This window comes from Punica granatum, chromosome 6 (genome assembly GCF_007655135.1).
Source record: "Punica granatum isolate Tunisia-2019 chromosome 6, ASM765513v2, whole genome shotgun sequence".
Lineage (NCBI taxonomy): Eukaryota > Viridiplantae > Streptophyta > Magnoliopsida > Myrtales > Lythraceae > Punica > Punica granatum.
Window position 1 is genome coordinate 18,057,331 of NC_045132.1, and position 12,291 is coordinate 18,069,621.

At 31.9% G+C, this 12,291-nt stretch overlaps 1 protein-coding gene and 1 long non-coding RNA gene across 6 annotated transcripts; both read left to right on the forward strand.

The window, feature by feature from the left end:
- Positions 1-4,967: 4,967 nt before the first annotated feature.
- On the forward strand, positions 4,968-6,246 carry LOC116210467. The gene is made up of 2 exons (XR_004157502.1): positions 4,968-5,133; positions 5,933-6,246. It is a non-coding gene; the product is annotated as an uncharacterized LOC116210467 (long non-coding RNA).
- A 2,291-nt stretch (positions 6,247-8,537) lies between these two features.
- Positions 8,538-10,237, forward strand: LOC116210062. 5 transcript variants are annotated; one of them, XM_031543865.1, is made up of 3 exons: positions 8,538-8,699; positions 8,789-8,996; positions 9,928-10,237. In XM_031543865.1, exons 1-2 carry the CDS (start codon positions 8,636-8,638, stop codon positions 8,950-8,952), a joined length of 228 nt encoding a protein of 75 aa, XP_031399725.1. In that variant the 5' UTR covers positions 8,538-8,635; the 3' UTR covers positions 8,953-8,996; positions 9,928-10,237. The 5 variants fall into 5 exon arrangements, with proteins under 5 accessions (XP_031399725.1, XP_031399728.1, XP_031399727.1 ...); XM_031543868.1 differs by lacking the exon at positions 9,928-10,237 and adding an exon at positions 9,351-9,807; XM_031543867.1 differs by lacking the exon at positions 9,928-10,237 and adding an exon at positions 9,420-9,807.
- Positions 10,238-12,291: the final 2,054 nt, after the last annotated feature.

The window sequence follows — 12,291 nt, forward strand, 5'->3', positions numbered from 1 at the left end:
CCTCTAATATTGCTGCACTACACTAGGAAGAAGAGTTCATGCCTTCCATCCAAATTTAGAACGAGGAATTCATTATGTTTCAGAGTCATTGGTAGATCTTGAATTGGATTATTATTTCACCAAATAGATATTCAATGTCGACGATTGATTGATGCATTATTATTTCTCGAATTGGACGGGTAGAGTACGTACGGCGCATAACCCTTGAAGAAAGTTGCCACGGCATGTAGCTTATAGATTTTATGAGGTTAATATAAGATCGTATATTACTATATAAAAAACGATGTGATCCCATATTGTTTACTAATATGTGAAAAGGAAATTTATAGAACTAGAGTTCTTTTTTTTTTTTTTTCTTTTTCGATTACAAAAGGAGGCCCATCGATCTAATATATATAGGGAATTATAAATCTAAGTGTACGGACACTCTTACTGGCGAAAATAAAACTTATAACTTTTTTATTCTTAGATAAAAGTATGTGACGCTGTGTTATACTTCCTTTCTCAAAATTATATCGGATATTGCTGTTTTATTAGTTTGGAATCCCTCGTGCACTTTGTTATTTCCTACTACAGGACATCCTTCACTAGCAGAAAACGAAAAAAAAAAATCCTAATGGGGTCCATTGAACTAGTCTGTATACAATAAATAAAATTATGGTCAAGTTCAGGATCATGACGCGTAAGGCTAAGGTGCTCTCTTTTGCTAAGAGACTTAATTAATCACTTTTTAATAATGATAGCTGAATTGACACTATTGACCTGTCTTGAATTTTGACACGATTTTGTTACCTACTTTCTACAATCATATTCATGTCTTTTAGTTAGGTAATATCTCAAAAATTGTATTTGGAATATTACATATACAAAGAAGAATATAGGAAATATTATATTGAGAGAGAATCGATCGATATATATATGTGTGTGTGTAAAATTAGGGTCAAGTTCAGGATCGTGACGCGTAAGACTAAGGTGCTCTCTTTTGTTAAGAGACTCTTAATTAGTCACTTTTAATAATGATAGGACAATTGACACTATTGAGTTCTACCTTAAATTTTGACCTTATTTTGTTACTAATTTTTAAAAATTAAATTTATCTTTTAATTAGGTAATACCTCGAGAATTGTATTTTAGAATATTACAGATACAGAGAAAAATATAGAGAATATTATGTTGAGAGAGAATCAAGGTATATATGTGTGTGTCGAGAATTTTGATGTAAGGTGCGGGTAGAACGCCTAGTGAGTGAGAGCTTGTTTTTTAGGGTTAGGGCTTCTCTTTTCAGTTTGGCCATTGTGCCTATAAGAGACGCATTCGCTTTGTACCACTCCACTATTATTGCGCAATAAGAGGTCATGAGTTTTCTTTATCTGAATATTTCCTTAGAGGGCGTTTGGTACGAGGCAATTCATGTGGATTATTGGGAATTTAATTTTAAATTTCTTGGATTCACCAGATTACTATATTTAACTGAAACAGATTACTAGTAATTTGGATGCCTAAGGCAATCAACTTTCTCACTCAGCTCATAATGTACTTACCTAGCAGGGGAGTGAATATCTAAATTCCTAGCAAGATTATCGGTAATGTATAAACAGTTCACACCAACATTACCAGTAATTTTAAAAGTGAAAATCTATCTCAATCTAAATCTAAATTACAAGTAATTTATACTTAGATATTGAATTGGATTATTCTTTCACCAAATAGATATTCGATGTCGATGCTTCATAGTTGCATTATTATTATTATTTTGAATTGGACGACTAGAGTACCTATTGCATATGACCCTAAAGAAAATTGCCACAGCATGTAGCTTCTAGATTTATGAGGTCAATGTGATATACGAGGTCGCAGATGTTACGTGTATATATTTACAACATAAAAAGTGATGTTTATTATTATTCCGTGCAATGCACAGAATAAAGCACTAATTTATTTAAAAAATGAGACATAATACAATGACACATCATTTCAACTAAGAATTAATAGGTTTCATGATTATTTCTCGCCAATGAAATTATCTATACCCATTTATCTAGATTTCTAAGTTCTTATACATATACTGGGCCGATAAAACTCAATTAATCACATATAGGAAGATCAATTTCTTATTTAGAATACTAGTATTTTTCCTTATTAAATGCAATTTCAATAAAGTAAAATAAATTTTTGTATAAAAATTAGAGTAATTTTTTTATTATCATTGTGTAAATTTTACGATTAAATAATAATTTTACAACTAATAGTCTCATGCACTGCAAGAGCTTATTTTAGTTATATGTATGTATTTCGTATTATATTGCATTTTATAATATTAAATGTAATAAGTTACATATATTAATAATTTCAATATTCAACATGATAATCAATTTTGTATATGAAATGTAAGTATTAATCTAATGAAATTAAAAATGTTCAATCTAGTTTTATTAATATATTTCATTTCTTAATATTTAATGCTTTTTTGGTTAAATTTTAATAACTTCATTAAATTTAATGGTTCATTTTATTTAATTTTAAAAAGGTATTATATCTTTTGTTAGTATTTCAATGTTTCAAATTATATTATTTTTATTCAATATATTCAAATTATATTATTTTTATAATTTTAAAATAATATTTATCTTTTCATACTTTTTCAAATGCATTAGGCATTTATTGCGCTTCAATTTAAGGCAGGCATTAATTTAATAAAATTAAAAGTGTTCAATACAGTTTATTCAAATATCTCATTTCTTAATATTATATACTCTTTTTTGGTACAATTTTAAAAACTTCATTAACTTTAATGATTAACTTTTGCTTTCTTTATACAAAAAGGTATTATATTTTTGTGAGCATTTTAATGTTTCAAATTATATTATTTGTTCAATGTTTTCAAATTATATTATTTTTATAATTTTAAAATAATATTTATCTTTTCATAGTTTTTCAAATGCATTAATTGAAGGGCATTTATTACGCCCAAGTTAAGGCAATTATTAATCTAATAAAATTGAAAGTGTCCGATATAGTTTTATTCATATATTTCATTTCTAAATATTTATGTTTTTTTGATAAAATTTTAAATTTTCATTAACTTTAATGATTCATTTTTGTTTACTTTAATAAAAAATTTTGTTAGCACATTTTAACGTTTTCAGATTATATCATTTTTATTCAATATTTTCAAATCGTATTATTTTTATAATTTTAAAATAATATTTATCTTTTTATACTTTTTCAAATGCATTAGTTAAAGGACATTTATTGCGTTTCAAGATAATTTTACTAATATGTAGATAAATTGTTTTGTTGCAGTCGGATGTTGCTGTTTTACTAGTTTGAATCTCTTGTGTGCGCTATGATTTTTCCTAATTCAGTATATCGACTTCAATAATGGAAAAACAAATCCTAATAAGGTCCATTGAACTAATCTATATACTTGCCCCCCAAAAAAGGGGGAAAAAAAGTAATCTATATACGAAACATAAAATTAGGATCAAATTTTCGATCGTGACGCGTGAGGTGAAGGTGCTCTCCTTTAAGCTTTTTATAATAATAACTAGATGACAAGTCCACATATACTGATGATGATAAATTTTCGTTTAAAATTATTTACCATGAATGGACGAATAGCTGAAAATGATGTGTTATAATAATATACTAACTTATATAAGAAAATTCTAAGATGAAGGAAAGAGCTTTTTGTACTTCTTCTTATTGCATTATCAGTACTATTTTTACACATAGTTGTACTTATAAATTACAAAGAAAAAACTTATATTCTCGTAAAAGCCATGTACAAAGGCGGAGAATTTTCTATAGAGTAAAGAATGAAATACAATTAAATTGGTGAGCTATACATAAAAGAGTAAGCTATCCAAATATGTTATCGTTAAAATCACTATGTAACTGCAATGGTCAATCCACGTGATCACCTTATTGTTGTTCGTAAGATGATCCACTGCAGGAAACCAATGGAATAGCATAGCCATCACTATCTCATCTTCTCTTATTTGCATCTCCATTAACTCGATTCTGAAATGGAAAATTGAACTAAAATGACGTGAAAGCGGATACAACACGCTTATATAACTTTTTAAATTCCATAACTAATATGAATAATGATAAATGAATTCTTAATGTTTATAAAATTAATGACAAACTTTTAGATCTTCACTTTATAATAAATTGAAGAGGTGGACTTCCGGACTTCTTTGTGACATGGCACCATATATTTGCATCGTGTGTCGCAACTTTATCGGCGATCAATCACAAAGTCACTTAATGGAATGTTGGCTTTGACCTTCGTGACCTCGACTTTTATAATTGTATATAGATATAGATATAAATAGAACAATTGACACAAGATTATGATGTCATGGCACTTCTTTAGAAGTTGATGAGAGATCAGTCTTTCGAATGTAGCATTTGGTTTTATGATTTTTACTCTTACGGTGCAAAACCCGCAACCAATCTCATAAATTAGTTTCTAAATAGTATATTTGAGTCGATAGTATTCATTTAAGTGTTCTTTAGTTTATATTGGTTTCGGATGGCCAGTGCATTCAAGAGTGCCGAAACTGTTTAAGTCTGGAAGGTTTGACCATATTTTGAGATTTTTGAAAATGATTAAATCTTGAGAAACTTTTTCCCGATAATTGTTCTCCCATATTTATAGATACCAAATATGATTTTTAATGAATTTTCCAATGTGTTTTACCTTAGTAGATTTGCATTTGACATTCGAAAAAAATACAGAAATTCTGGTTTTATTCTTTGATTGAAAATTTGACTTTTGATTCCTTTCAGATTTGATTTTTCAGATATTTTTATTGAATCCAAATGGGGTATTTTTTTATTTACATGAAATATCTTAAGTAAATGGTGTAAAATAAAGGGCCTCTATGAGGGTCAGTCTGTCTTTATAATATACTTAAGTGTTAGTCTATAATTTTTGAACTCGAGGGTCGTTCTCCGAAGACTAGCCGACCTTCCCAAAACTTAAAAGCTTGGAGGACCTTCGTTTCAGCTTTGTCCTTGCATCGAAATATCAGAACAGGAGAGAGAGAGAGAGAGAGAGAGGGCGACTTGGGCTGAGCACGAAATCGAATAAGAGACGAGGGCTAGGCTTGGCGTTCTTCATCGGTAAGTTGGTAATCTATAGTCTTAGGATAGGTATTTACCGAGTTAAGTGGAGTCTAGGGTTCTTTCTTTCTAATTTGATTGAATTTAATTTCGTATTAAGCTGGAGGAGTTAGAAAGGATGAGATTGCTTAAGCTTGATTGGTTCAATGGAGGATTGAAATTATGTGTATATTCGATGATTGGAATTGATGAGATTGTTTGGGTGAAAAATAGGTCTGTGATAGTTGAGTTCTGTTAAAATTAAGGCCATTATGCTACTGTGATGTGTGTATGTATAGCTGAGCACAATTGATATATTGAAGGCTGAGTGGTTTGGGTCAAGATTCTGACATATGACTGATTTATGATATACCCATATTCTGACATAAAGGTATCGAAAGAGTTGTTTCGCTATGTTCGACTGATTTGTGTAGCTTATATATGAGTATACACGTGTCTAAATAGGCCTCCAATGAGAGGTAAATACCTCGGAAGGAATGAACTAAGTGTCCCCAATAGGGAAAATTTATAAAGTGTATGCCAAAAGGGATGATTGGATCACTGGCCAGTTGTCATTCATTGATGAGTTCTGAATTATGATCCGTGACCTTGGTTATAAGTTAATGCCTTCGTAAATTATGGAAGGTAAGTGATCTTACTCCTTGATTTGGGAGGAACGACTGTTGAATTGCTTTGTAAGTGTGGCTATGATTGTTTTAATCTTCACCTACTTGGTCTCAATATTCGTGCTTCGACTATGCATCATCAACTCACTGAGCTTTAAGCTCATCCCTTTATTTTAAATATTTCAAATCAGTAGAGGTTCGAGAGATCGGGATAGGGCTTTGTAATAACTTTTTGGAGAAGGTCAAAGACCCTTTTTGAATAGAAGGTACTTGAACGGAGTCTTTCAGTCCTTGGTGATCTTTTTGATAGAGACTCATTGTGCAGAGGTTGTAAAGAGATTAAAAATACTCTCCAATGTACAGCTATGTCATGTCTAGAGGTTGAGCTAATAGAACATTTATAATGTACTCTGTATGTTGTAGTTTGTTATGAATGATCAAACAAATGTATGTTGTAGTTTGCTCTGAATGATCAAACGAATGTATAAAGTCCTTTTGTTTTAATCTAGCTATGAGAAAAGTGATTTATTAAATTCAAAGGTTTTTGCACGCTTCCGTAATTGGAATTGATCAGCCATTATCGGTCATTAGGATAAGGCTCGATCTCAGGTCGGGACATATGGACACCTAATATGAAAATTCTAAGAAAAATTAAACTGGAGATGAGTAAAATCAATCATTTATAATATATAAAAATTGAAACATGAGATGTGCTTGCGCCATGGAAGTCAAATTACTAATCCTCTGCTCCACATTAATTAACTTTGCAATTACGGCTCAATGAACATTTCTTGCATTTCTTTTTTTCTTTCATTATAATAATATATCGTTAAAGAATTCTTTTGAAAATTTGAAAGTTTTCTCTATAATTGAAAATGCGACTCGAGACATGGGATACATTTTTAAGTTCAATATATTTACGAGACGTTTGGTACGTGAGAATCTATGTGGATTTCCTAAAAAGTTGATTAAATTCATCGGGCCTATATGATTCTCATGTTTGGTTGGACCATAACAATTTACGTCCTCACCTGCAAATTTCAACTCAAATGGTAAAGTAGATAACTATTGGGGTAGGAATGTGGATTCTCACCTTAGTAGTATAATAATGGGTCAATTGCACCAGTGGTCCAAAATGTTTTACAAATGTTTCATGATGGTCCAAAAAGTTTTTTTCGCTACATGATGGTACAAAATATTTCAAAGTTGTTTCATGATGGTACAAACCATCAATTAACATTTTGCTGACGTGGCACATCCTATATGTCACTTTTGTTACGTGGAACCAATTATAGTGCGTCACGTCATTTAAGACAAAATAAAATTTTAAAAAGTCCAAAAAAATACAAAAAATAATTAAAAAATACAAAAAAAGAGTAAAAATTTTGAAAAAAAATAACAATTATTTTAAATTTTTGAAAATTTTAAAATTATTTTTGAAAATTTTAAAATTATTTTTAAAAATTTTAAAAATATATATATATATTTTTAAATAAAAAAAATACAAAAAAGAGTAAAAATTTAGAAACAAATAAAAAAATTATTTTAAAATTTTGAAAATTTTAAAAATTTTAAATTTTTTTTTTTTTTTTAAATAATTTTTTTATTTTTAAAAATAATTTTAAATAATTTAAAAAAATTTAATATTTAATATTAAAATTATTTAAAATTTAATATTAAAATTTTTTTAAATTTAATATTAAAATTATTTTAAATTTTAAATTAAAAGTTTTTAATTATTTTTAAAAGTTTTTAAAATTTAAAATTATTTTTAAAAGTTTTAAAATTTTTAGAATTATTTAAAATTTTTCGGCCACGTCAGCAAGGAGGTGACACATAGTAGCCACATCAGCGTCGGCTTGACGGTGTCAAGCTCGAGTTGACGGTTTGTACCATCATGAAACAACTTTGAAATATTTTGTACCATCATGTAACGAAAAAAACTTTTTGAACCATCATGAAACATTTGTAAAACATTTTGGACCACCAGTGCAATTTACCGAATTTTTTAATAACTTTTTAGACTTACGACCTTAATTTAAAATTTAAATTCTTTTGTAATAAGATTACTTCGTTCTAAAATACATTTCAAGTAACATTATTCAGTCAATTTTAATTGAATCCATAATACATATTTCTCAAGAAAAATAATTCATATACAATTCAAACAAGGGCTAAAGAGATAGATCCATGGGATTGGATCAACATTTCGATGAATCCTACACCACCTGACTACGTGAAAGAAAGAAATGGAGTTGTTACTAGGAGTGTGCATGGATACTGGGTATACTTGGAATCGATCGGAACCTACTCATTATGGTAGGGTCCGGGTAGCCCGTATTGAAAGTAGGGTAGAGTCTGAGTACTAAAATAAAGAACCGGTAAAAACGGGTTCCAGTTGGTTCTTGCGTATAGGGTACTCAGAACCGGAACATGAATTGATATATGGATCCGGATAATAATTTCCCCATTATATATATATATATAATTATATTCAGATATTCCTATATTTAAAAAATACAGTCACAAATTCAAAAAAAATCTAAATCTATGTCGACATTTTGTTTTGCATAAATTACTAATTATGGATATAATTTTGGTTTTATATAGCGAGACAAAAAAACTTACAGGTTCCAACATGGTATCCGAAAACTGTGATATAATACAGGTTAAAGTTCTGGTTCTGTGACTCAGTTGGGTAAGATCTAGTTTCAAAATCTTGAAAATTATACCTTACAGGATATGATCTGAGTATTGTACAAAAATATGATACTCGAACATGCACACTCCTAGTTGTTACTGCACACAAGTCCCGTAAGGATCTCTTTTTTTTTTTTTTAATGAGTAAAAATAAATAAAAGTATTTCCTCGGGCTAAAGAGAGGACGGATTACAAAAATGGCGAGAGAAAAGAGTCCCGGTTTGAAGATCCTCTGGCTCTGGACCATCGGAACCGCCGCCGGTAACCTACCACTCCCTCCCTCCCTCCATCTCTATATCTAAATGTATGTTATCTATACAGTGAGTGACCCTTTTGCCGTCGGGTTGCAGTTTTGGTCACTTTCGTGGTGAAGACGAGACTGAGGGACATGGAGAGGTTCATGAATGCCCAAGAAGATCAGAGCCCCCACCAACACCCGTCCGCCCGCGACTCCATCATCCTGGACACCCAGCCGGGACCCGATGAAGCTCGCCCACAGGACAAGGGGGTTTAGGCTCGGCCGGGGACTTCTCTGCCTCCGCGCACAATGTGTTTGTCGTAAGTTCTGAATGACTTCCGCCTCTCTATTGTGCAGTGCCCTGGGCTTTAACTGAAAATCGCTTCGAAATGCAGTAGTTTTCTCCGGTGATCGGGCTGTTCTGTCTGATTTTTTTTAATATACTGATCATGGACCGAACTTTGGTATTTTTTCTTGAGCTGATGAATTAATTCAACTTTGATGGATGGGCGTGTTGCCTCGTCTCTAGGTGATTGCTCTTGTTAATGAAAGCAGTGGTTAACGAGTAACTTGAGCTGTTGATCGAGTGGAAATTCGATGCCACGTGCTCCCGTTGATTGCGTTTTTAAACGTATTATCCCAATCCTGATCGTGCTAGGACTGTCCTGTGGCAGCTTAGACCGGTACAAGAATCACTTCGTGCAGGTTAATTTCAACATGTGATGGAGTTGCTAATGAATTAGGAATGAGGCGGTCCAATACTGCGGCAGTTATCTCCCCTTTGCTGTTACCCACCAGTGCTATCCTAGTTTCCCGGAAATTCCAGAATTTATATTGGCGGGTCATTCCTAGTTTCTACATCGTATGGTTATATGCTCAGAAGCGACAGATTCAGAAGGACATAGCATTCTCTTCTACTTCGTGTCTAAGTTTGTTAGCGCTGTACTTAATTCATTTCCAAGTTTTGTTTACCGTTAGTCATCGTGCTCCGGAAGGCAAAGTTGATCGAACCTAGCTATCTATCTTTTTCCTCATTGAGGTAAGCCCTTCTGAAAGAACATAACTGTCGGCGCTTGCTGTGATTTACTGTTAGTCCATGTCACGCTAATGGATGCAAGATTTCTGAGTTTATGATCCCGATTGATGCACGATTAGTCGGTGTAAACGTTAGTACCCGAACATAGTGTTCTGCTCTCGTTCAGGGTTACCAGTGTCAGAGCTCTACTTGTTGAGATACCATCTTTTTTGCAGTTGTATGCTCGTCCATGCACATGCATAAGATTAAGGCGTTCAGTTGATGCCATGGAAGATGATCTACCCGCAAAGCCAAACAAGATGGACTGGACTGTTAGTGGTATCGAGCATCGTATATCATAGCATTCCTTGTGGCAACCACTGTCCGTTTATTCATAATATTCGATGATGCTTCCGGTTTCTCATGTAATGAATCAAACTTCTAACATGTTGAGTATTCTTTAACTGATGAAAGACAGAACGCAGTGGCTTCACTTATAGGGCGAAGGATTGGCCAATGAAAATGATAAACTCATCAGTGAGACTATTCATGTCGTTCTCCGACTTATTAACTAAGTTCCATTCTTTAGAAAGAAAAAAAAATTGTTTCGCTTTCTACTATTTAATTAATGGCTAGGGGATGCCTTTTCACAAAGAAAAGCAGGCTTTTATTTTTTATTTTTCAATTCTTCCTTTTTGTTCTTAAATCATTGCTTTTCTATAAACTATAAAGTATGAAGGCAAAGAGGAAACATGCTTGTATGCAAATTTTTTAGTTATGTTAAATAATATTTTGTTTCACTGTTAATTTATTTTAAAAAATTATGTCCACGTTAATTTCAAAAAATAAGATCCAATATAAAATAACTCAGAGAAAGGTACCTTCACAACCATTCTCCAATATTGTTGCCAAACAAATCTGAAATGGGAAAAGGTGGTTGGATTAATTTATCTACCAGAGGCGAATCCGCACTAGATACTGGATCATTAAAAAATATAATTTTATTTGTTTATTATGATATCTGAAATCAATATTCAACTATAAATTTAATAAAAGAATTGGGCATATACTATTTCAAATTATTTTATAATTTTAATTACTAGATACTGAAATTTAAAAAATAAAATTATATGTAAATAATAATTAAAATGAGCAAAAAAAGGAGCAATAATTTTTTAGAAGTAAAAACGGAAATATCCAAAATAATGATAGAGGAGAGGGAGAGAAAAGTACGGAATATGCGAATGTGTGCGAAGTTTTTGCTTTTTATGAGTAATTTAATACTTTAATCCTAAAAAGTATATTCAATAGTATAGATAGAAGAAAATGTGAAAATTTCATTTTTCTACAAAAACTCATGGAACATGTGGAAACTATGTTCAACTTTTTTAAAAATTTATTAAAAAACACAATTTCAGATTTGCACAATCGGGAATCGCAAATAAAATACTAAAAGCCGAGTCAAAACATCGTGTATCACGTCGGATGAAGGAGACGTTTCCCTGTGTGACCCTTCGTTCGATTGCCAATAGTCATGTTATAAGTGGCACAATATTATGTTACTACATCGTCTTACAGAGCTGAAATTGATTACAATCATGGAAGAAGAAAATACTAATATAATAAATCTATTAAATTGTTCATAATTTACTAGGTTATTTTACATTTTCATTGAGGTACTTGCACAAAAATATATAATTTTCAAGAAAATATATTGGTTGAAACACTTCAAAAAAATATTAAATTCTCAAGAAAATATACAATAATAGTCAATCATAATGTTTAATATAAACAATAATAAAGATAAAAATCATTTTTTTAGGGTGATAACAATAATTTTATCGATTATCACAACCATTCTAGCGCGTATGCGTGGGCCCCTTTATCTAGCACATATATACAGACAAAATTGACAATTTGGTCCTTGAAACATACACCTCACGGCAAGTTCGTCCCTGAAAGATTTTCTGTGTAATAATTGGTCCGACCGTTTGAAACATTTGAACCAATTGGTCCTTCCGTTTGAAAGATTGCAGGTCCCTGACGAAAACGCCTCTAGACGCCGTGAGTCTGTCAAATTGGTCGCCTCTGCTCCTCTTCTCGGTTTCCCGCTCCAAATTGCCCCAAATCGAGCAAACCCTGCCTTCTTCCAATTCAGTTGTGAACTTCCTCCAGCCGCCGCAAGATTTCTAGTGGTTGTTTTTCAGTGAAAAGCCCGACTGCCGCTGTGTTCTGCTGCCCGAACTTGCGGGTGTTCTGCTGTGTTGTTTTCCAGTGAGAAGCCCGATTGTTGCACATGGGGAGCAGGTCAGTTCAAATCTTGATTAATGGTTTTTCGTTTGGGCGGTTTTGGTTTGTTTATGGGTTGTTCTGGGACAAATGTAACGTTTTGCAGCCAATGCATAAACATTCTAACTGAAGGCATAAATAGATATAACAATGAGCTTGCATTCTGTATTGTATCGCATATGAAGTAGCCAATGCTTAAAAATTAAAACTGGGAATCAAGTACAGTTGAACACATGAGATGATGGAGAGATAGGAATGTAGAAAGAAATATCCCAACACAAATATCACCTAACCCGGTTTTGAGATACCAG

Excerpts from the sequence above, each read along its gene's own strand:
- LOC116210062 (XM_031543865.1), top strand. The coding sequence starts at position 8,636 with ATGGCGAGAGAAAAGAGTCCCGGTTTGAAGATCCTCTGGCTCTGGACC. Across the intron at positions 8,700-8,788 it reads GACCATCGGAACCGCCGCCG|TTTTGGTCACTTTCGTGGTG; the intron begins GTAACCTACCAC and ends GTCGGGTTGCAG.